We start from the raw sequence: 27,746 nt of genomic DNA, 5'->3' as shown, positions 1-27,746 counted from the left end.
TTCTTACATTTTCTATTAATTTATGATTTTTTTTAAGTAAACTGGAGTGTACAATAGTATTATATAGAGTATTCTTGAGTAGTTACATAAAAAGGTACCCTTACGAGAGAAAAGTATAGGTTCGGTTCATTTTTCGATTCAACTTTAAGGAAAATTTTTGAATTTATTCGTTTAAAAATATAGCCAATGCACATTACTTTTACTTTATACGCTTTCCTTATTTTCGACGCTGTCCTTTATTTTTATATATTGGTAGATATATTTTAAAGCTAATTACTCTTCAGATACTTATTTGTTTAATCATTATTAAACTAAAAATTTAATTTAAGTTGATTTTAGAAAAACAAGGAATCCCTTATATTGCAATAGTTAAAAAAAAATTGAGTTTTGCAGTTCTTAATAGATCTTGAGCAGATGCTATAGGGACATATTCTGCACTCAGAGGGAGAACACAATAGATTCTTATAAGTGGTCGTGGTACAATATTACCCCGGTTGTACAAATCTACAATCTACAATACTACGGCTCCAGTACTCTGTAACAAAAGTAATTTTGCGTTATTAGATAATTTTATTATTACTCGTATGGGTACATCAAAATTTCATATTTTATACTTGATACCAAAATTCTATCAATTTTATTAAATGAAATCGCCTTCTTCTATTTTTTTTATTATAATAACAAATTATGATTAAAGTAATTTGCTAAAAGTACTATGTACTTAACCAATCGTTATAAAAAAACTTGTATTGATAATAAAGTTTAGTATCCTCTGTTAACATTTATTTGTTTTTCAGCTACTTATCTTTTTTATTTCTATATCCCGAGGATATCTAAGTGACTTATCACTTCTGTTTGTAAATACGTCAAAAATTGCATTGCTCATATCAAAAATACAATGCTATCAATAAATAAGTTTTATTTATATCCTTTTATTTTTTTTCTTCTTTTATTTTGTTTGTATTGAATAAATTTAACCTTTTTTTGAAGACGCAGCATAAAAATTTTCCATTTGATTAATTTCATTAAGAAGGGAAGGAGTGGAAGAAGAAAAAAGGGCATCCATTATTATTTTTTTGAAGACAAACTAAACTAATAACAAAATTAATAATAAAAAATTAACGTACTAAAATTTTTGCTCCTTGTTATTATTAAATATTGTTTATCAACATATAATATTTACTGTACTATGCTGTAGAGTGATCAGTTTAAATAAAATGTCAGTTAAACTAAAATATTCCGAATTTCATCATGCATTTTTTTTAAATGTTTTCATTAATGTCACCACGAAAAAATAGCTAGCAGTTGGGGTTACCTAGGCTAGGAAAATTCGGCTGAAAAACTTATAAAGCCAATAAAGCTTGACCCACACAAGACCGGAGTCTGCTGAATAATTGTACTCATACAGTAAAGAGACATTCTGCAATAATTGCTCAGAAGGTACAGAAAATATTGTCCACCATTATATAGTAGTACTTAAGCATTTAGGAATAACAATAGTTTAAAAATATTAAGTGTAAGTTCAAATATACTTTTTTTTAATGCGTGCATAAATTAAGTATGGAGCTTCATTTTAAAAAGATTACAGGACTATCACATCTTATTTAAATTTAATTAGATTTGTTTTACTTTTAATTTTCCCTTGAAATATTCTAATATGTAATTATTAATTTAATTATTAACTGTAGTTTAATAATAATTATTATAATTATTGAAAATTATAAAGAGGAAAATGCGATATGATAATAGAAATTTAACCAATTAGCTAGGTCATGAGTTTCATATTTTTTTCTTTTTTTTGTGTATTTTATTATTATTGTTTAATTCTTAATTTATTTCGCATGAATAACCATATTTAAAGGAGAAAAAGAAAGAGAATTAAGGAAAACTAATTATTATTTTTTTTATTTTATTTTTAATCCCCTCCTTTTTTTCTCTTTTATTTTAATTTATACCAATATTATTTACATAAAATATTAATACCACTTCACTGATTCAATTTGTAATTTTAAATATTTAGCTTTTAATAATAATATTTTCCGACAACACCCTTATATTTAATATTATTGTAGTATAAAATTTTTCAAATTACACGAAAAATGAAGAACAAGGATTTTAATGGTAGTATAAAGAAAAATTAATAAATTATAAGTTCAAATAATTAAAGGTTAAAAAAAGTTTTATGATTAATATCTGTAAATAAGGAATAAAGTTGAAATAAATGATATTGTATTAGGAAACTCTGCTATTCTGGTATATTGGTTCACTATAGGAAATGCTATACAGATAATATAACAATGTGGGGCTTGTTCGTGCGTTCATACGCGCCTAAGATAAACTGGTTGGATCTAAGTACAATACAACAAATCATGAACACAGCTGAATTAACAACAAAATGTTGAATTTAAATTCAATAAATCGGTCAAATGCAATTACTAAGAACTCAAAATGTTTGTATATGTACCGTTCTTACATCCTGCAATATATAATTATTTAAATTTGAGTATGTAATGTAGAATGTAAAGCTAAATTTCTATATCATAATTTTATTTGTGATTTTCTCTTAGTAAAAACAATCACTTATTTTTATTAAGTAAATAACTTAATTCAGCCTTGTACAATCTTATCTGTATCAAATTTCTCACGAAAACACTTTAAACTGTTGTTTGTATAAGTAGAATCCAAAAAATAAGAAAAATTATTAATTTCCTTAAGAGTAGAAAATTAGACACAATTCGAGGGGAAAAAGAAAGAAATGAAAGGGAAAAATTATCAAATAATCCTTAATAAATTATGAAAATGATTTATACATGTACAAAAATTTAATTTGTATATAAATAACGAATATAATTAAATAAATAAATTTAAATAAGAAAGACAACAATTATTGAGTAAATTTCTAAAATAAATAACCAGTTTTAAGTGAGACAAAAATAAACAGAATTTATAAAGTAGGCAAGGGGTTTAAAGAATTTTTGCAAATGAATTTTTTGCTTACTTTTTGAAATTGAAAGACAGAAGAGTAGGGGAAGAGAAACACATTTTATATGCAAGAAGTTGTACCAAGCTGCTCATAATTCTAATTATAATATAATTGAAAGAGCTAATCAAAAAGAGCTAATCTTTTAATATTATTTATATTTGCATTGATAAATTTCTAACACATATAACTAGAACTTTATAAAGCCGCAAAGTTTATAAATATTGTGCTAACAAAAGTTTTTCTTTTTCTTCTTTTCAGGACCTCTTATTATATCGGAAGCTGTACAAGGAACATTAGGTAGATTACCATGTAATATAACACCACCGGTGCCAGAAGATCGAGTAGCTTTAGTAATTTGGTATAAAGAGGGTCATTCAAAACCAATATATAGGTAAGTAGTAATTTTAAAACATTTAAATAATTTTCATGAAATTCTAGTTTAATGAATCCCTTGCAATTGTAATAATCTCATTTCAGTTCATTTCAACCCTGAATTTTTTACTTTAATCAATTAAAAGAATTAAATTCATTGTATTTAATTTAAATTAAATTATTGCTAATAATCGTCCATACGAATTCATATCTTATTTTTTCAATTCAATTTAAAATTAATAAAGATCCAACTTACCTTAATAAAAATATAAATTCAATTTGGATTCTGCCAAATGATTCCGTTGCGCAGTAAGTCTATCTTCCTCATACCTTTTGTCTAATACAATGATGAATAGCAACGGGTAAAGAAGGAGTCTGTGTCTGACTCCTGTTGAGGAAGGATACTGACTTTGATGATGGAGCTTACTATTATGTAACATTACAGCTTTGGCATTAATATAAAGCGTCTTTATAATTTGTATTAGTTTGAGAAAGATTCTGTGTCTCTTGAGTGTTGCTCAAGTGCTTTAATATAAAGCGCCTTTATAATTTGTATTAGTTTGAAAGAGATTCTGTTTCTCTTGAGTACAGCTGTCGCGTATCGCGAGCTTTAGCTTTTTTATTATCTCCAGTATTTTTCTAATGATTGGTGCCCGTCTTTTGATTCAAATCTCTTCACTAATGTTTAGTTCTTGGTATTCAAATTTATTATTTTGGGTAGATTTTATTTTTGGTGTTGGTTTCTGCAAAGTTTTCTTTTCATCTGCTCAATTGTAATGTTGATGTGCGTAGATTATCATTCTTACTGTTATCGGTCTTAATTTGCGGTGGTTCTTGTTGGAGTTGGTAAATATCAATTTTTCTATGGAGTAATGAAGTATTGCTTCATTCTGCGGTTACTTGATCTTCTCTGGCTATGTTATAGAATTTCTTCTTATCACTTCCTGCCATTTTCCTAATTATTCTACATATTAACTTGTGTGAGCTTCTCAAGTTGCATCATTTTTTGTTAATAATCTGTTTTCTACGTGCTTTTGTTTGTTGTCTAAAGTTCAAGTTTTATCTGAGATCTTGCTCTTTATGTCTGATGCTACCCATGATTTCTTCACCGATTTGACGACAGAGACTTTGTATTTGTTGTTGATTTCTATCCTCATATCTATTCAGCTCCAATTTTATATATGGCACAAATGTCTCCTTTATATCTTCTGTTTTAAGCTTGTGACTGTCAAATCGTCCCAACCTGGTCGATAAAAAGTGATAATCATTTAATTCTAAACTTTTTCAAAGATATTTTTAAAATTTTATTTAATATAAATTTTTTTATAGTTTTGATAAAAGAACATCAAAATTTGAAAATGGTTCTCATTGGGTCGATGATATTCTTGGTAAAAGAGCATTTTTTTTAATAGCTGGTAAACCAGCAGCACTGACAATCAGAAATACAAGGAGTGAAGATAGCGGGATGTACAGATGTCGCGTAGATTTTCAAAAGAGTCCAACAAGAAACTCTAAAGTTCAATTACGTGTTATAAGTAAGTATATCACATTTATGGCTTTGTTTTTTTTGCTTTGAATTTGTTTTTGCAAAGTTATTTTTGAAACATTGGTACAATCAGAGAATATGTTAACCGATTGATTATAAATTGATATTAATTATTTAATAATTTAATAAAAGTAAGACTTAAAAACACTTAATTTACTTAATTGTTTTAAATAATGCTAAAAGGCTTTCTTTAGATAGTCATCAATAATCATTAAAATTTCGGAATTTCTAAAAAAATTTTAAACTGCTCTTTAATTTTCGATTCTCTTTAATAAAATTAGTCTTTAATTTATAAATTTTTTCCTATTTTTGTTAAATATATGCGTGTTACATAATGTTTATATTAATTATAATAATATTATAGCTATGTTCGGAAAAGTGTTCTCCAAATAATTGTAAAATAAACCATTTTTTCCTGTTCTTTCTTTTTCATTTTTTTTGATATCCCGAAAATGAACCAAAATAAATTTTTTGTTTTCTGTTTTTCTTTACCAAATTATTTTCGAGTAAGAAAACTTTTACCCATTAAAAGAATTTTCTTTACTTTTCATTAACTTTTCCATAACATTTTTATTATTCTAACATACTTAATACATTCATTCTTATTTTCATATGTTCCCATCAAGGATTTAAAAATTAAAGCGTGTTAAATAAAGTACAGAAAAGAACAACAAAAATAAAAAATTAAAAGGAGATAACAAATCCATTTCCCTTCTCTTTCGATTCTTTTTTTTTTAGTTTTTTTCTTTTTTTTGAAATATATTATGGTGTCTGTAATAAATTGTTAATAAAGGATCATAATTATAATTAAATAAACACATATAAGCTGTGAGTTAAGTTAAGACTTTTTAAAATTCTAATAATACTCTCCCATCCCAAAGTGTCTATACCTATATCACAGTATCACGAATATAAAGTGTGTATACGAGGAAGTAAGCATTTTGTTATACTTGATTTTTCATATAGGTACATATTACGATTTCATTATATCTATATCTAGATATATGTATGTACACGTTGTTCTTCATATTATTTTTTATATTTAAAATAAAATATATGAAATGAAAGAATTATAATATTTAAGAAAATTTATTACTTACACGTTCATTTTATGCTATGATTATGTTAGAGTACAGGGTGGAATTGAGAAACAATAGAATTTAAAATTTCAAAAATAATATTCAGATGTCTATTTTTATCTACGTATTTACTAATGTTAGAAACAAAGAATATATTATTCCAGTTCTTTGCAAGATGCTTTAATAACTGGTTGCAGGATTTTATCACGTAGTCGCTGGATGAGAAGATTTTTATTTTAATAAAGTTAAATTAAACGTCGATTAATTCGTAAATTAAAAAAAAAAGATTGAATGAATTTTGCATATTTGCACTCACAAAAAGCAACATGATTTAAATATTACGCTGCAAAAATTTAGGAAAAAACTTGATGATTTCTTGACGCGATGATTTAAAACTACTCAATCGGCCCTAAGTTGGGCGCCATTTTCTTAACTGTGAATTTTACTTAGAAATGATCTATAATAAAATATAAAAACGACTTAATACGCTTATTAATACCCTTTTCACACCATGTACCTTATTTTAAATAGAACAAAAAAAAAAAATTGAGAAAAATATTATAAATTATCTTTATGGTTTTTCTTTCTTTGCGTTTTTTTTTCTCCCTGTTAATTTGTAATGAAATTTTTATAAAATTTTCATTTCAAGAAGAACAAAAATTTTTAATAATTTGCAAAGTTTAAACTTTTTCTCCCATTTCCCTTTCTCGTAATTTGAATAATTTCCAATTTGAATATATCAAATCTTGTGAAAAATATTATATTAGTCATGAAACTTAAAATTAAAAAAAAAATTCTGAATTTTAAATCAATTTTTTTTTTTTGAAAAAGTTGTTTCTTATTTAAATTTTATGGGTATATGTTTTTAGGAATACCAAATATTTGATGTTCTATACTATCAAAATATTTTAAAAAGAATATTCAAAAGCAATCTTATCTATTATAATTAATTATATTAAAACATTAATAGATATTTTATTAAGCGTGTTTCTTTTTTAAATTCTAGCCCAATGACTTCCAAATACAATGTATTTAAACATGTTAAAAATCATATTTTACGTTCAGCGCTCTACCATTTTAGGTGACCGATACTAAGTTCCGAAACGTTGATTTACAATACAAGATACAACAAAATACATATATTATACAGAAATTCATAAACATCAAAATTTAAAATCTCTTCATATAAGTAAACGTATTGTGACTTGATAACACACTGCTAGTTACGCTTTGTTTTTTAATAATATCAAACATTTTGTAAGACAACAATTGAAATGAAGCTACTTCGCCTTACATCTCCAATTAAATGAGAAATTTTTTGGAGGAAAAACTAAATTTAAATAAACTCATAAACTAAAATAAGATTAATTTTATATCTTCTAACTTTAATTTAAATTTTACTTGATAAATGCGTATGTATGCACTAAATGAACAAAAAATTTATTCGTCATCTTATAATATGTCTAAAATAGCAATCATAAAGTAACAACTAATAAATCTTATACTCGTAACTCTAACATAATCTAATAATAGTAAATTTTAGCTAAAATTTTAAATATTCTTATATATCACGTTTTAAGTTAAGTACTTGAATATTATGAAATTAAAATTTTAAATTAAATACATTATACACTTATATAAAAATAATTAGTTTAACCTTTAAAAGCAAGAATAAACTTTTTCTCTCTTTACAAAATTCGGCATGTTTTTTTTTGTTTGTATTAACTATTTTGTGAATTGTTAAGTTTTCTGTCACGAAAACTTTTTACTAGTTAACATATTTTATTATAAAAATAGTTATGGTGTATATGAGAAAAATTACCAAAAATGTGGTACCACTATTTAAATTCGTATATTATGCATATATATTATGTATTTGTATATTGTGTTTGTACATTTTAATATAAAAATTTATGCGTCAACAACAGACTCATAAAGTATATTAAAAATAACATTCCATATTTACAATTTTTGTGTACCCATATGTGAACGTATACGTAAAATAATCATGTGAAAATTTTATAACTATCAAAAAACTTTTTATATGTTACATAAACGTTTAATATTATATTATACAATATTAAAGTTGTGCACACAGATGTTTGTAAAAACCAAATGATATGGAGCGCTTTAAATAATATGCTTTTGCTCTCTAAATTTAAAGAAAAATAAGGGAAAATTGAAAACTTCCATCAATTAGGTACGCACTGTTTCACGTACTCCAAAAGAAAATAATCTAGGAATGTCAAATTGGCCTAATTTACGAGACCAATATATAGGATCCACAACGTGCAAATAAGGTCCTAAATAACATGAAATGCCAAAAAATAAACTACAAGAAACCCTAAATAGCGAAGTATCACCTATTTCAATACATGGTTGGCTGACGTGACCGGTGTGACAGGGCTCGGAACTTTAACGAGCACAAATGTGCCGTTTTGCCGATTACAGATGATATATCTATGCCACTGGTTCTTCTGAAGAATCTATAATACATAATATACAAAATGTTATGTAAGATAACCTTTCAAACCTTATTTTACTTTTAAATCACGACCTGTATGTACAGAAAAAATTTTTTCACAAAACTCAATTTTCCTTTTCTCAAACTTATATTTAATTTTTTTTTCTTTCCTAAATTTTTATAACATTCTACAAAATATCCTTAATTTTTATATAACATTCTTTGTTATTATTATCCTGTAATATTATATCCTTTAAATAAACATTTTTATTTTTATAATATTAAAATATTTTTGTTTTTGTTTTTTACTTACATACATATTAAATATGTACCTTCTTACTCTAAATTTTTCTTTTTGTAATACAATTTCAGTACCACCAGAAAATTTGGTTATATTAGATGATAGTGGTAACCATATACCACACTATATACTGGGACCGTATAATGAAGGAGCTTCCATAAATATAACATGTGTTTCAACTGGCGGTAAGTTTACAATAGAAAGTATACAAATTTCTGTTTTCTCTCTTGTATTTATGAAAAATCTAAGTTTAATGATTTGTAAAGGAGTACTTTTCAAGTTGTATGTACATTTTGTCTTACTGCATAGCCATAGGAAGATGATAGAAATATTGACTTAATATTGGCTTAGTGATTAAATTAGGACAGTTAAGATATAAAAGACAGATTAAATTTGGTTTTTTAATACAAAAACATTTATTGTTCAAAGAAACCTATTTGTCTTGACAGTAATTATATTAGACCCATGATTTTCAGAAAGTAAAAAATGAAAAATTGAAACCATATTAATGAAATAATTTGAAATTAGAACGCTATCTAAAATCCGTGACAGTATAAAATCTTAAATCCTTCTAAGTGGAAAGGACAAACATGCTAGATCAAACAGAACATGCACGAACAATCAAAACGAAAAGTATTCTAAACAAATTTTTTTACTAAGAAGACATTGAAATGTGACAGAAAATAAAAAAAAGTGGTTTTAAGATGATTTTCCGGGAAGAAAACTTCTGCATGAAAATTTTATGTATTAAGTCTATGAGATTTTTTTTTTGTTCTTACTTGTGGCTTTTTTTCCAACAGTTTCCTGTTGGAAAATTTTAATGAAGCAGCGAAAAGTTTAGCTTTTAAAAAATTCTTTTAAAACTTGATGTTTATTTTTCAGCTCTGGTTTTAATATTTTTTCTCTATTCTAATTTGTTAGAATATAAAACTCTTTTCTAATTTGTTAGAATTTTGAATGAAATTTAGCGAGAAAAATTATGTCTGCCACTCTTTTACTTTGACGTGCGGTAAAGATTTTAGTTATACTTATACATATTTAACATAGTATTTAATATGTGTTATAAAAATAAAGCATTTTACATAAAATCACATATTACTTTATTTTACTATTATATCTGATATTTTTCATATTAGCAAAAACTAATAGTTTTCGGCTATATCATGAGAATTTAATATACTATTGATTAAAAAATACTCTGTGTTTTTCAAAATAACAATTTATTTTCTCAATATAATTTTAAAAGTGAATCGATTAAACGAATAACATGGGTCTAAATTGAGCTTGTTTAATTTTTACATGTTACAAAGTATGTACAAAAATTATTTAAAATTTTGCCCAATTCTGTTCTTTAAGTCCTTTGTATGAAACACTCTCGAAACTACATTTAAAAAGGAAGTAAAATTCACTACATTTAAGTAGGTATAAAAAAACTTCTTAATGTCAACTGGCACACTTTTTAAATTTATTTAGTCACGGGAAAACCTAATGTTAGTTTAGGCTACGTAAATTTAACTACCTGGTTCTGTAATATCAAATATTTTTCACACTAAATATATTAAATAAAATATATTAAATGAAATATATTAAATGAAAAATGAAACAGCTCGAAGACAAATATCCGCCTCCTTTCAAGAATTACTTACAACAATGTTCTTGTTGTTTGTTATAAAGAAAAAAAAACCTACTACAAAAATTCCGGTTGCTTGATCGTACGTATACTTATAAAAAGTAGACACTAATTTGTATACAAATATCGTGAAATAAATGTAAGTATAACGGAATAAAATTCTTTTTAAATTTTTATTTCCGTTCCACTGTTTTCAAGGTTTATAGTCAATGTACAAGTTGTTCTGCAACCTATTTCTATATAATTCTTTAATATACTTTTATGTTAAGTTGTAAATTTATGAAACATACCATTCTTTAACAAATTCTTTAACAACTTTTCGTTAACAACTTTTAGTACTGTAATCAAACTTAGGCCAAATCATCCCTTTTTTAACCATTATACGTTTCCAATATCTATAGTGAGCTTGTTATTCGCTCGTCTATCGAACAAAATCACTGAGATGATGCCATATATTCCGGTTTTTATAATCTCAAGGTTCAATAAATTATTTTTGAATTTTATATAAAAATTTAAGTTAACACCTGCACTAGAAACAATTAAATTACACAAGAATGTAATAGGATGATATAAAAATTTTCCCAAATCACGCTTTTCTATGTAATTATGTGTGGTATAAAAATTGTATGCGATTGTATAAAAATAAAATTATATTAAATGAAATTTGCTAAAAATAGTACCTGTTTTAATCATGAAATCTACTCAACTGGTACATTAATGGTGATGAACTTCTTAATTATTTGGTAGTATTATAGTAAATTTAAACAAAAAATAAATTGGAATTGAACTCCTGAAACAAATATATAACTTAATACAACTTAAAACTTTTAGTGTCATTTTACTTACCGGTTGACTATAAATTTTGAACTTGATTCCTTATTTTCTCCATTCGATTTGCCTTGTTCTCATTTTGATTCTTAATTTTAATTCCAAGAATAAAATTATTTAAGTCTTGCGAAATTTTATAATAACAGTTTTAATGTGAAATTTTGTAATAACGCCGACGAAGTTTAATTTACCCGCTCAAACAGGAGAAAATTTATTTAGCTTGATTCCACTCGCATTCCTACAAAAAAAAAGGGAGAAGTGTTAGTCTGAAGATACGTTTTCAACACGGTTACATGATATCGCAAGATTTAAAATATATATTCTTAAAGAGAATTTAAATGTGATGTGAGAAAACTTCTTTAATAAACTTTACCGAATTTAAAAAAAAATGTTTATAAAATAAAAAATTTCAATAAAAAATATCTGGAAAAATCAAAATGTTTCATACATACATTTTGCATATAATTAATCAGACGATTAAAAAACTTATTTTATTAAAATGAACCGCCATAAAAGATTAAAACGTATTTACCTATATTTATTTTAATTTAAATTGAATGAAAAAAAGTCTTTTGGAAATATTATTCATTTAATCTCACAATACATAAGTGCCATATTACACTGTTAATCAATTAAATTCAAAAATAAGCTTTCATTTTTGTACAATTTTAAAACATTCTTAAAAATCTTAAGTTATAGCTTGCAAAAATTTGAAATACAAGACACTCAAATGTTTGTTATTTAAGTTGGAAATCAAAAATGTAATCAAATTCCTGTCTTTAATATTTTTTTACAATATTTTTCTTATGTTTTCAATTTTCTTACAAGTTAATCCTTAGAACATGTATTAAAATCCATAAAATGTAAATTTTTTTTTGAATTTGGATTCATTTTACATAAGTTAATGTAACAAGAGAACATAAAAATTAAAATGAAAAAACGAATCCTTACAAAAAAAAAGAAAACAAAATAACAAAAGCAAAGAATGAAAAATCAGAAGTTAAAAATTTAATACTTTTCTTGTTTGCAGCATCCTTTAACAACTTGTTGAACTACAAAGGAAAATAAAAATTAAAAATACAAAAAAAAAAATAAAAAGGAAAAAAGAAAGAAAACATATTCGATTAAAATCCTTTTTATTTTTTGATTTTGTTTTTTGTTTCATTTTCTTTTTACAAACATTTTCTACCAGTTTAGGCCCTTTTTTCTTGTCTTAATGTTAGAATTTTTTTTTTCAAATCTTCTTTAATACACTGAACAACATAAACAAAATATTTTAAAAGTTGCAATTTCAGTTGTTAAAATTCTGGAATCTGGCGGAAGCCAGATTGTTTGAAAAAATATTTTTTAAAATTCTGTGAGTTTTAAAACTCTTTTACGAGTACTAAATAGAATGGTAAAAAAAATAACGATTAATAAAACTTAAACACTGGTATAGAACAAATTTGGAATCAGATTTCCGAAATTCGATAAACTCAAAACTAAATTTCATAGCATATGAACTCGATTAAATTTAAATTAAAGTTATGCTCTATACTTAAGACTTTTCTACTTTAATTACTTTCTAATTAGAATTCTACTACAATTCCAGTACTCTATTAAATGTAATTTCTCATTTGTTACTCGAAACATTAATTAACATTTTTAAATTTTTGACTGAATTTGTCACCTTCTGAAACAAGGTTATGGGATGGTGAAATTTGCACATTCTTTTGAAAAAAAGAAAAAGAATACACAAAATGATTCTTACCCTGTAATAATCTAACTAACGGCTGACTCATTTTTTGAAAAAAATTTTTTACGAATTACTGCTATAGATTAGTTATTATATTCCATTCAAATTTAAGTGAACCTAAAAAAGGAAATATTTAAATAAAATGTGTATGTAACTTCTAGCAGTGAACATTTAATATTTAATTTATCCTTTTTGAATTTCAATTGGCGAAATTTAGGTGTAGTTCCGATGTCAATATTTTTAAATTTCGTGTTCTTTACTGTAAACCAAATACGCCAAATGAAACAAAATTCTTTCTAAAACGAATGACTTAAACATTATAGGAGAAAACAAAAAATTCTGATTTTATTTGACAACAAAAAGCAAAGGAAGAAAAAGAACACAGAAAAAATCAAGAGGAAGAGGAAAACAAAGCCAGAAGGGTACAAAATAACTATAACAACAAAAAAATGAACGAAAGACAAAAATTAAAAATATAAAAAAAAAATATGAAAGAAAAAACATATCCTTGATTCGATTTCACATATTTGATTTTAAATCAAAACAAAAAAAATGGAGCGAAAAAATGAAATGAAGGCACACATGAAAAACAAAAAAAAAATACTAACATATGCAATAATAATGTATTGCAAGGATCCGAAGAACCTTACAAAAAAAAAAAAAAAAAAAAAAAACCAAAAACATATTCGTATGTACGCAATCGACGAGTCCTTAATAAATATCGAAAAAAATATTCTTTTAATTCCAGGAATTTCATATTTCCGAATGAAGGAATAAACAGTATTAAAAAGAAATTGAAAAAAAAAAAAATTGAATCAAAGGACCTTTTTTTCTACATTTTCCTGTAAAAAATTTTTTAGGGAATTTTTTATTTTAATTTTTTTTTTACAATTTTTGTTTTTCAAGAGATTGATACAAAAGTAGAAAAAAACACGAATCAAAGGAAAACTGATAAAAATGTAGGGAGCAAAAAAAGAAAAATATATTTAACATTATTTTTTTCCAATAAAATATTTCCGTTTTAGTTCAGTTACAATTTATCATAAAATAAGCCAAGCAGATTAATCTAATTTTATTATACTAGTTGGTTGTTGGTCTGTTGGAGAAAATTTCCTAAAGTGTGGAAATTTTATGAAACGTAAAATGTAAAAATGTTGGGCAGAAAAAAATTCAGAAATCTCGTGGTTGTTCAAATGAATTCTTTTTTAATATTAAATAATGTTTCGAATGTTCTTTGTTTTATAAAAAGTATTCCAGTTGATAATTTGGAACTGTGTGAGAATGTATGAATACATATGTAAGTATGTACATTCATATGTACTTCTTTTAATAATAATGTAGTATAAGTTTTATTAGATTTAAGTTCCTACATTTTTGATGTACGCATTGACAAATTAATGTATGTATATGTGCATTAATGTATGTACATATGTTATATATGTATATAACATATGTACATACATACATTACAACATTTATACATATAAATATACACATACATATATAATTATGACATGTATATATAGAACATTTAAAACATTTATACATAAATAAATGTTATATATGTAAGTACATATGTACATATTTTTCGGACATATTAAAAGAATACTGCTATTACGCACAAAATTTACAGTACGAAATATTCTGATGACTTGCAATTTTTATTTAAGTTTTTAATTTAATTTCAACTTGAATAAGTACCTGATAATGGAACTTTATTTGCCTAACGTGAAAATTTATACTCAGGAGTATTCTGCATACATATATTCTCTAATTACAGATAATCCTCTTAAATTTCAGGTTGGGATATTTTCATAACGATTACACTTAAGCTTTCTAGAGCAAAATGCATTTCTTTATTGCGGCTTTTATTCCATTTACGTCCTCTTTTTGATTTTTTTTCAGCCATTTTGTGTCTAGAGTAACTATGCCACTTCAAACTCATTAATAGCTTCACTATAAAATGAATAATAAAAATAATGCGCAGTTTTTTTAAGAAATCAAAAAAAAATATCTTGCGTTTAATACTTACATGTGAAAATTAAATTTTTAATTTAATTTGCTCAACCAATGTCTTTTCGCAAAGACGTTAAAACAGTTTTTAAAATCTTTGCTTTACGCTTGCTACGACAAGTAAACGATACAATGTTGCCATTGCGAATCGTTTTTTCACGGCTAGTCATTTCAGTAACATTTAAAAGCTTATTAGAGTAGATTTTAATATTGCTATTAGCCACTAGTGCTAAGTGAAGTGTTTCGAACATCGTTCCCACTTGGATACGATTGTATCCATTTGGATACATTTTTGATTTAAATTTGAGCTTGGATACATTTGAAAATTTTGCTGAAAAATTAACACATTTATTTCTCAACACTAAATAAATATTACAAAACAGTTGAAATGCTGCTAATATAAAATCGCGAAATTGCTTTATCTTCAAGAAATGTTATTTGCGGGTTTTTTTTAAGCAGGTATTCGAACTTTTTACAAGAAATTAAGAATGATACTTTATTAAATGGGTACTGCCTTTTCCTGTATTCAAATCTAGAACATAATATATACAAGAACGTATCAGAAATATTTTGGTGTAAGCTAAATGTAATAGAAAATGCATTGGCTGTACATATTACAAAATAAGACGACTCAGTATAAAAATTCTATATTAAGAGGTTGAATACATTTTGGATACATTTTTTTCTCGAAATTGGATACATTTTGTTTTTACCAAGTGGGAACACTGGTTTCGAAATGCAATTTCATTTTTTTACAGTTCAGTTTTTACTTTTTTTTTTGCTTAGCGTTAGTGGAGGAGGTAATACGTTAGGTAATCAACAAAATACTAAAAATTTAGTCGAAACCATTTATTTCAAATAGAAAAAACAATAATTTGATTCTAATGTGGCTCAGGAACAAAAAAAATATTGGTGACAAGAAAAAAAAGCATCCTTAATTCACAATAAAATTTATTCTAAAAGTAAATAGTCAAAGGTAAAATCAATAGTACCTAACAGGTAAGATAATGTAATTAATATAATTACTTTTAATATATTTGTATTAATGTAATGGAACTAATGAAATTTTTAATCCCATTCCAATTTCAGTACATTTTATTCTTAATTAGTATAACTTTAATGTTAGTAGATGTACTTTGACTTTAATTAAAGTGTTAAGAAAATGTGTACATATGGAATTTTTTTTTCTCTCTTTGTAAGAAATGATATTATTAGGTGTACAGTAATTCTATTTTTTTCTCTCCATCAATTTATATTTAAAACACAACAATAAATGCTTATCCATTATCAACTTCATCTATTTTAAATGTCATTGTATTTTTGCACTTTTTTTTGTCATCCAATTCTCTATTCCTTTCTCGATTGTCATTATCTGAGTGGTGTATTCTTCTAGCTTTTTTAATAAAACTTTTCAATATATTTTTTTTTCATTTAGAATTTTTACTTGGAAAACAAAAAAAAATAATTCGTAATAAACTAAAATAATGATATCAAAAGAATAAAAGGATGTTATATGATGACATGGATGGCATAAGTAACTTTAAAAATGCAATCCATTTATTTCATTCATCTTCCATTGTATATTTCATCTAAGATTCGCATTTAACATTTAGTCACCACTCCTTTTACATGGTGTTATAAATAATTTCTTTATTTTCAGTAAAACTTACTTCAGCTCCTTTTTTCTTCATAATATCAAATACTCTTCCCAAATATGTAGTTGCATCAAAATTATAATAAAAAAAACGCTTAGGGGGCTAAATATAAGGGTATAATATAAGAAAAAGAGGTTTTTAAAAATAAGTAAGTGAAGAATTCAGTGAAAAGTGAATATTATGGTAATTGTAACTAATTTGGTTGCAAGAAAGAATCAGAAAGATAACATGAAATAGCACTTGATGAATATGCTGTAAAATGTGAAATGTAAATAAAGATTGAAAAATGGGTAAATAAACCTAAAGATAGAAAATGAAAAATTAGAACAAAGTCATCTACATACACAAATTAGAACAAAGTCAGACCTACACTTTAGAGCTGCATCCATGAAAAAATTATCCTAGTTCAGTGGAAATTTTTACTTAAAGCTTGGGCAATAAAATTATGTAAACTCTACATTGAATACACAGGAGAGGTTTAATGCATGATAATTGTTGGAAATATTGGTTCTTTTATATTTGAACACCTAAAATTGTTGAATACTTCCGCAAATGACATCAAAATAACTAAAGTAAATACATATCTACAATTTGAAATTATTTCAATGAATTAATAGATAGCACACCGAAATAACTTTACAAAGCCACAACTATGGCTCTCATTTGGATCTTTTTCGTAAGAGGATTTCAGGTTTAATAGTTGGTTTCCAATCTTATGCTGTTCTTTAACAAGGTGAATCTAAAATATGCAATCAGTGTTAATTTTTTTCAACTCATTCATTTTAATTCCACCTCAAATAGAGTTGTGTATTCAAATGCAACATTGTAAATTGAAAAATATATAAATTTTTTATTTTTACTTGCAAATCAATGACGTGATGCTAAAGATATTCGAAAAGAAAATTTTATGGCACTATAGCGAAATTTATTTTGTATTTATATTAACAAATTCCCGTTGCTTGTTATTTTGAATTTATTTAAAATAAAAGAGGTAATTCATAACATATAGTTACACGCTGTATTATCATCAGATCGCCGTACAATTTTATACATGCAATAATTTTATGAATGGCAGCTGTTGATAGATTTTCGTACTTTACGAGTCGCTAATGTAGTGTTTTTATAAATCAATTTCTCGTTATTGTGTTATCGTCGCTTGGCCAAGTTTCTTTCAAATTTTTGTTGAAGATAAGGATGAATAAAATTTTTCGAAATTTTTCATCACCCCTCAGAAGGATGTGGAGTAATGTTAATTCCAATGAATTGACAAACCCTTAAGGATGCACTATTTTCTAATTCATTTACTGTATGAGATTGTGGTTTGATTAGTGAGCTCTGCTTCTTTTCTGGCTTCTTTTTTACTTTATATTTTATGTCATAGTGTACTAAATTCTTAAAGTAAGCAATCATCTAATAATATTAAGAAAAAATTTCTTCAGATTTCTTTTTTTTTAATTTTATTCTGACATTGGAAATGATAAATGAACATTATTTCTAAATGAATAAAAAATTCATTTGTAATAAAATGCTATCATTTTTATAGTTTCTTCATTTTTTATACAATATTAAAACAATAATATTAAAGCAAATATATACTTTATGATGATACGATAATATCCTTGTGAATAAAAATTGATAAAATGTGAAAATTGTTTGTTTAGTTTAAAATAACTGAGCTTTCTCATTTTTATTTCAAAATTATTTTGTATGTGCATTAAATGCATAAAATACACATACATATTATATATAAAAATAAATAGCTCTTAATAATTTATAATAAGTTTTTAGCATTGGAAAATCACAAGGACGAAATAAAATTAGATTGAAAATTCTGATGAAATTTATAATGAATATATGGTAAACGCGAAATGTTAATGAAAGCAATGATTTTATTTTTATTTTTCGCGTATATTTCACTTTTATGATATTTTTAACTTTTATGATTTTCAGGATTTTTGTGGATGTAGATTTCTTTTTATTGTATGCAATTCTTTTGAGAGTACAGGAACATTATTATTAATTATTATCTTAATAATGATTTTTAATTAATTTTTTAAATATAGTTTATTTAGTAAAAATACAATAAAAAATTTTAAAATGTAAAGGATAATTAAAACTATTTAGAATCATGGTTAGGATTCTAAATAGTTTTAATCATCTTTATTATCCTTTTCAGATAAATTAATTTAAAAATTAGATTGAATTCTTTTAAGAGAAGAAAAAAATATTTGATTTTTGTACAGTGCGCAAATAATTAACAGTAATTTCCTGTCTTTATATTTGGATAAGATTTAATAATTGCAGATTATTAATATGCTTTACTGTTGAGAATTTTTGACTCACTTTTACTCATAATTTCAAAAACCATTGTTCTTTATTAAATCTTTTAATAAACAAGTTATTGTCAGTTTTAAGCTTTTTTTAAAAGAATGGTTTAAATGTGAAGCCCCTAAATATTTCACTGATTTTACGATTTTTCTGTATTTCCGGTCGAACAAACAGATTTGCTAGGAGCAAATATAAAGCTAGAAAACATAAAGCTAGAAAAAATTTTTAAATAAAAGGTACAGACAATAAAAAAATTATCCATTTTTCTAAATCTTTTATTTAAATTTTTTAATAATGTAAAGAAATTTTTACATGTTATTATCTTTGTGTAAAAAAATATCTTGCATTTTGCCCTATTTTATTATGATTTGATTCAAATATAGGTACTCTTTTACATACCATTCACTATGCAGTAGCACAGTTAATCATATTCTATTCTAAAAATCTATAATCCTTCTTATAACAATATATTCCCAGTAATAAACTATATAAATGTATAAAAATAATTCGTTCAAAAAAATATAAATAAAATGTTTTTTTTTTTAAGTATAAAAAAACGGGAACAAAAATTCCTTGTTTTTCTGTTTTAAGCATTAAAACTCGAGTAAAGCTAATAATAAAATAAAAGCATACAGTAGACAAGAACAAAAAATACTATTATATTCTTGAAAGTAAAAATGATGAATTCCATATAACAGAATCTCTACTACCCACACATAGAAATATATACATATACTCATTATTATAATATAACGGAAATGGTAACGGTAATGATAATGGTTAAATGTAATACTATTAAAGATTACTCGAGTATAATAAAGGTATGCATGGTATACTAAGTATTTTGTAACTATATAAACAGTTGAAAACAGTAATATATTATAATAATATAGTATAGATACCTTCATGTAAGTGATGCGTATAATGTTAAATGTAAATATAAAATACTACTTATATGTAAGTATTATTAATATATTCGTAATGTTAAAGGGATAAACATACATATACATACACCCATGTTATATAAAATAATTTTTATAATAATGTTACAAGTAGGTAGATATTATTATTATATTTTTGTTTATGACAGTGCTATTGTAAGAATTATTTTATTATTATTACTTACTTATAATATTTTTGTAAATGTATCCTTTTATATTATTTGCATGTTATTTATAAAGGATTTTAAAAGAAATCATTAAATAAAAGGGAAAAAAAGAATTGAATCTATATGAAAAATATAAAAATGAATGAAAAATGAATGGAAAACGTTTCCAAAAGGTTGACATTATGCCACGGCCAACATCAAATTGATCAATTTCAAGGCATTTTTTCTTAAATTAGAAAAAGGTTGCAGCATTTATGAACACAGTTTTGAAAATATTTGCTGAATTTGAAGGTCCATACAGAAAATATTTCAATGAAAGGTATTGATTCCGAAAAGACCATTTATTTTAATATAAACCTTTTAATATTATTCATTTTAGGAATCTGAGCAAAATTTCAATTACATTAGTTGCTTTTGTGGCCAAAGAAGGTTATTAACAACGGAACGACAGTTTTCTAGGAAGTGTTTTAATAGGTTTATAATTTGATTCTAAGCCTTAATATTCAGAATCAAAATGATCCATACATAACAAAAGCAATTAATGAATTGTTATGTATGGATATAATAACGGATATAAAAGGAAATTTAATACCCAGTTTCCAAAAGTTCTGGTTCACCAGTAACCAATAAAACGAATATTTTGTAACATTTACAAATATTATTGCCAAAAGGAAATTGCTAATATTGCTACATTTTTAAAATATTAACAGTGTTCGTAAAATAATTTTGACACTGTCAACTAAAAAAATCGAAGTACTATAAAAATTTTCTTCTATTCCTATTTTCTTCTATAATAAAAATCGTAAAACATTATTACAAAATATTAATTTCAAAGAAAGCAACCCTCACACCCATAAAACAACAACAAGCAATTTAAAGAAAATAAAGAGTTAGAAAGCATGATGTTATACAAGATTGAGAAGTATATCTTATAGTGTAACTTAGATAAAAATAGGAATGTAAGAACAAGTATACATAATCAAATAATTATGTATGCCTACTTAGTATTAAAGTTTGTGTTTAAGCAGAAAACAAACAACAAAAGTTAATGATATGAATCAGACCAGGATTTTATCATCTTATGACAATTATATGATAATTGTACCAAAAAAAAACTAAATTAAATATAAAGAAAGCAAGAAAGAAGAACAGAAACCATTAAAACATGTTATTTTCAATGTTAAGGAGGCACTAGGCTAAAAAGGATGGGACTATTAGGTATATGTAGAATACATAAATGTTACATATAATGCTAAAAGCTGAATAATAATTATGTGTGTGTATTTAAACATTTTATTGCTTTCTATTTTTTTATATATTCTTTCTGTTTTACATATTCTTTTCATTAGAAATAAAAATATTACTGTGAATCAAGTGACTATTTACATTGTTAATATTTTTGTATAAAATATTCCAGAAGAATAATAATATCATTAGTGAGGTTGCGATATTACTACCCATATAAATATATGCAAGTATATCATTACGATTATAATTATAATCAATATATGAAATGTGTACATATAGTAAAAAATGGAAAACAAAATATTTTTTTGAAATGACATTGAAGAAAATAATATTTTTTTGGTTATGCTTTCTTGAATCTAGTGATATATGCATATACAAATATACATCTACCATGGATCAACATATAATGTGAGAAACGCATAATCGACCACAAGTGAGAAACTAATCTTTATTCCGGAATAAATTTACTTGTATTTTACCATAAGAAGAAAACCTTGTTAATGGAAACTCAGTTATCCAAATTATGAAGGGTATCATTCCAACCCTGTATTCATTCGTGTAGAACTGGATAGAACCGTCCCATATGTTGCTTTCATCTTCTCAATTTTCCTTTGATATGAGTGAACTGCAAAAGTCCTTCGCGAATGATAGGAGAGATAAAAGACACTTAGTCAAGCCTTGCTCCATATGTTCGTCAGTTTCATGTATGGTTATATGCCCCGCAGAACTACTGCGGAACTACTCTGTTTACAAATAGAAATTTCTATTTGCGGTTTTGTATTTTGATTGTAATTCAAAATGATACTATTATTTTTAAAGTTCAATTTGTAAAGTTCAATTTTTGGAGTTGGAATTCCTGGATTTGAAGGCAATCTCAAACACAAAGGATCATTTCGATTAGACGAATGCACATTTCTTAATACATATAAAGGCTGGCACGTACATTCCTTTCTGAAAGTAGTCTACAGATTCTTAATTAATGCGTTTAGTTATTTTTAAACGCTACACAAATATTTATTTTATGTAGAAAATTTGATTTTGAAGGTTCGCTGCTGCTTTCATTTAACAAATAATATTTAAGAAAATACTATAAGTTCTAATTATTAGTCAGATTAACTTAAGGATATTCTATTTATAACTTTTGAATAATTTGAATAAAAAATTTTTTTGAAAAATGTTATATGCTCATACATTAAAATATTTTTAAACTAGCACATTACGGTCCTTATAATATAGCATAACAACGATACATTGTTAATATTTTTTCGGTATTAATAAGTGTAAAAATGATCACTTTATTTCATAATTATATAATTATCCATAATGAAAGTGGCAGGTATTCTAATCCAAACATATTTGCAGAATATAAAAAGTGTACATTTATGTGATATTTATTATTATAATTACTGTGCATTTGTTTGTTTAGTGTACACAATCCATACGTAAATAATTATAAACATTCACTTTATTATACCGATAAAATATTTGTGCATAAACACAATATTATTTTTATATCCTTAAATACACACACACACCAATATTTTTAAAATGTGAATGAATGGAATTTCATTTTATTTGAATTTCCCTTTAAAAATTATAATTATTATTATTATAATTATATCATTATAGAATATGGAGTAATAGATATTCAAATAATAATATTTATTCAAAATTATAAACAGAAATAACTGGGTTATGTTACTGTGTGTTTGTTTACTTAATCTTATTTGTTTTATGCGTTTAGAGAAAAATGTTTGTATTTAGAGTTTAAGGTAACTGTTGATAATTGCTACCATATTTTAGATTTTGTACACTTCGTGGCAGTTTCAATAATATTATTTTTTATTAATATGTTATGTGTGACTGTATATTTTGTAAATAATTGAAAAATTATGTAAATATCTAGTTACTTTTAATAATATTTTAATTTTCAACACAGAAATGTTATCGAATAAAAAAAATTTAATTCGAATACGAATATTAATAATAATATTTTTCTATATTTATTTTTTTATAGGGTCGAAAATAACATTATAATTTTGATATTTGTAATAAGTTAAATATTATTGAAATTATAATATTAGAAAATATAAAGACAATTTTGTAAATTATAATTTTTGAAACACTGTGTCAAACTTATATTTTTATACCAACCAGTCTGGTAGGTTCGAAATATTTTTTTTCGCCTGTTACCATTCCCTTAGAGAGCCCGTGGCTTCCACATATCCTCTTTTATTTTGTCTGTTTTCTACCAACCGCTTGATTTCTGGCCATTGCTTACCCGCCAACTATTATTCTGCTTTTACTGTTCCGCACCAAGTTAATGGGACCCGTCCGAATCGTATTATTTTCTATTTTTGGGTTTAATATTAAAGTGATTTGTTTTATATTGACATTTTTTGCTAAACATATACTTTTGTTGTTATTTTTAGGATTATGAATGCATTAGCTTTAAGTATCGTCTAACGGGAAACGGATTGATAGTTACCATGCTGTTTTGATTGCAGTAAGTACCTGTTTCCGGACCTTAGTGATAGATTCGAAATAATAAATTTGGAGAAATAACTGATAACAAAAATTTCTGGTTGTTGTACTCTCTGGAAGGCTAAGTTTAAACTTGACGTTGTATGCAATACGTTTTTGATGTGAAATTTAAAATTAAGGGATAGTTGGCCACTAACAGTAGATATTTCTTAAAAAAAATATGGAATCATTAGCAAATTAATCAAAACAAGTTATTGAAGTGAAAAAACAAGCAAGATCGTAATTAGTTTTAATTATAGTAAGGAACAATTTTCTAATAATTTACAAACGAGTAAATTTAATTCTGTATAAATTTTAATACCCTTATTGTACTTATCTGTTCCGTTTTGTTTATGAATTTTATGAAACATTCCAAGGATTCAATTTATATGAATTAATTAGGGTTTGATTTGAAATCAATTCAGCTTTCGAAATTAGTATTAATTTATTGTTCATTAAATTCAGAAAGTAATTATATTTGTAATGGTTAAGCTAAAATTAAAATAATTATAGTTATGTAATACTATGTAAAATAACACAGTGAATAAGTTTATCGTTACTTTTTTAAATATCGTAATAATTATAATTAACTTTATTATACTTTAACTTTTCTATAAGTAGGTATTACCTTGAAACTTTATAAAAATAATCAAAGTTCATTATATAAATTAACTAATTTATTACTTTATTAGAATTTTCTAATAATATAAGATGATAATTAATAGAATTTGTGTAAAGAAATTATTTTAAATAGAATATTGAGGATTTGTGAAATGAAAGCCGAAAAAGAAGAATTTGATGATGAAAAAATAAGAAAAACACACGGCAAAAAATTAGAAACTCTCAAGTTAAATAAGTTTGAATGGTGATTGAACTTCCTGACATGATAAGTATGAATTATGTATATTTGATTCTGGTGATTTCGTATTCAATATTACAAAAGATCAAACAATTTGCTATGTGTTTTCTTAACATTAACACTCAAACATATATAATAATCGCCTTCTCCCCTTATCAATAAATATTGTCACAATTTATAATATTGAAAGTATGAAAGCTCTTTAGTATATTCGTTAACAAGCAAATTACTTGAAAAGTCACAGTTTCTTTTTTTATTCTGTTAGAATAAAAAAAGAAATCAACAAATCATGTTGTCAATTCAACCCCTGATTTTATCGGTGTATTCTTAAAATACACTTTAAAAATAAGGGGGATCAAATGCTACATCATGTCTATACTGTTTAATTCAAAAGAATTTCAATTAGTCAATTAACATTTTTAAAAATATATTGTTTTTCTATTTGCTTTTGATTATTTTTATAAACAATTGTAATTTGTAAATGCCTAGAATAATTAAAATTCTCGTAAATCATAATTCCATAATAACAAACAGACAATGACAAAATAATTAAAATGTAATAGCAACTGCATATACAAAGATTCGCACAAAATTCCAAAAATGCAAATGTTAAAAATAAAAAGGAAATCAAAATTTAAGACTGTTAGAATTTTAGACAGATTTTTATAAAAACTTTTTGAAAACAAGAATAAGTTTTAAAGAATATTGCACGTGGAATAATTATAGAAAATTACCAAATTGTCTTTCGTGAACTATCAGGTTCGTAATTTGCAAGAAATTCTATTCATTAACTTGAAAATTATTATTGCATGTTCGGCTGGTTTAAGGTGGTTATTTCGAATGGATTATTTCTAAAATTATAAAAAATTATTGAAATTTCCATTATATAACATTAATTATAATAATAAAGTGGTTGTAACCAGAAGCATATTAAAATTTTATAAAATATAATAATATAAAATTATCTGTTTAAAATTATTTATCAATTAATTAAATAATTTGTAAAAAAGGGAAAGCGGCATGGTAATTATATAGGTAAAAGAAAAGTTGCTCTTCGGTTCAACACAACCACCTAGGCTTACAGTGTCAACTGGAAATTTAGCCTGTATTATTGGAATAGTGGTAGCTTAGCAATCATAAAAATTAACTACGACTATTTTGTAAACGCGATGTGTAATATTGAATGTACATACTTCTATTATGCATTATGAAAAATTGTTATGATAAAAAAATAATATAAATTAAAACAATTTAAAAGAAAACATTGTTGAAAACATTGTTGTATTGTTATAAATTTCAATTTATTTACTTTTATAATGTAAAAAAAAATTGTACAAGTATGTATTTGTAGGTATGATAATAGGTACATGACGTTTTTCTCATACTGCCACGATATTAATAAAAAGGACTTCCCAAAAAAAAACAATAAAAAAACCGAGAAGAAAACAATAAGAACACAAAAAAGGAATGCAATGAAAAAAATTGAAAAAATTCTTTTCATATTTTCTCAACAATTTCATGTTCAGGAAAAAAATAAACACAAAAATAACAAAAAACAAATAGGAAAAAAAGGGGGAAAATGTTAACTTGTTATTCTCGTGTTTTTTTTTCTTTTTTTTTGTAATTTTTCATTTGAAAAATGAAATCCTTTTTTTTTTAAAGAATTTTTGTTTTATTATTCAATTGTATTTATTGTTAAGTTTGTATGTTTTTTTGTTTTGTATTTTCTGTTTCATTTTAAGGACAATTTTCTACTTGAATAAGGAACTTTTATTAAAATATGTAAACAGAAAAAAAACAAAAATGCTTGCCTACATTTTATTCTATTCTTATTTTAATTTTTTTTTTTTAATATTTTTTCTTAAAAACGCCACATCATCTTATTGGCACGGATATTATTTCAAATGAAAAATTCTCTATTATTTGAAAATGCGAGGAAAAACAAAAACAAATTTAATCTTTTTTTTTCTTTTTAAATTAACAGAAATGTTTTAGAAATAAAAAGTGGACGACGATCTTTTGAAATTTCCTCGTATTTCCTCCGCATTTTCTAATTTTTTCTTAACTATTAGAATTGTTTAGAATATTATAACATTCTTCTCTTTCCTCATTCATGTAAAATCAAACAAAAAATGAATAGAATTTTTGCCTTCGTTTTTTTTTAAATAACTATAATTTATGATGAATTTTCAAAATTAATAGAGAATTTTAAATTTATTAAAGAATTTTTTAAATTTATTAAATAATTCAGAAATTTATTAAAATTTGCTTTTAATTATACATAATAAATTCATTTTGAACTTCATCACAAGTATAAGTTGCAGAACAATTAGGAAAAATATTAAAAATATTATTGGAACTTAAATTTTGGAGAACACTTGAATTTTAATTATAAATTAGAATGCTTATTAAGTTTTGAAAATTCTAAGCAATTAGAATGTGTATTTTTTCCAATCTACCCACTTTTCTAAACTCATAAACCTTTAAATTTTTTTTTAAAAATAGTGTTTTAATAATATATATATTTTATTCCATTTCAATCTCAAATGTTTTTTCAATAGTAAATTTTTTTATAAAATTATGCGTGCCAGACAGACGGAATTGTAGTTTTTGGTTATTTTTTATATTTACAGTTCGACATTGGCAAGATCACAGTTTTTGCCTGCTTTTAATACGTAATTTAAAAGATTAATGCCTTAAAATTCAATAGCTATGAAAATAATTTTAATTTTCTATTATTAAATTTTTATCTATAAAGAATTAGATCTATCTAAATGCCTTTCATGCCGTTATGGGTTAATAATTAGCAATGAAAAAAAAACTCCCACAAACCAATAAAATAAAGGACTCTTAAGCACAATATGCGACTTTCAATAAAATTGTTTTTTATTTATTCAGGACTCAAATTAAGATTATTAACAATATTATGTAATTAAGTTTATATTTTGCAACCAAATTGAGAATTATAATAAAATATATTTAAAAAAAAAATTAATTATATTTTATGACTTTATGTAATATTCTTTTATAAATATGTGGAAATTCCAAAGAATTGTTGTCACTTTACAAAAAAA

At 24.5% G+C, this 27,746-nt stretch overlaps 1 protein-coding gene across 1 annotated transcript in view; it reads left to right on the top strand.

The window, feature by feature from the left end:
* Positions 1-27,746, top strand: part of LOC129612717 (uncharacterized) — an 87,545-nt gene that overhangs the window by 1,282 nt on the left and 58,517 nt on the right. The window contains exons 2-4 of the mRNA XM_055526473.1: positions 3,242-3,374; positions 4,685-4,890; positions 8,817-8,930. Of these exons, the coding sequence (XP_055382448.1) occupies positions 3,242-3,374; positions 4,685-4,890; positions 8,817-8,930 (453 nt within the window). The remainder of the gene's footprint in view (positions 1-3,241; positions 3,375-4,684; positions 4,891-8,816; positions 8,931-27,746) is intronic.

The sequence above is a fragment of the Condylostylus longicornis genome, unplaced genomic scaffold (assembly GCF_029603195.1).
Source record: "Condylostylus longicornis isolate FDR11 unplaced genomic scaffold, ASM2960319v2 ptg000076l, whole genome shotgun sequence".
Classification (NCBI taxonomy): Eukaryota; Metazoa; Arthropoda; class Insecta; order Diptera; family Dolichopodidae; genus Condylostylus; species Condylostylus longicornis.
Note: the sequence above shows the minus strand (reverse complement) of the source record. Positions and strands in the feature narration are given on the sequence as shown.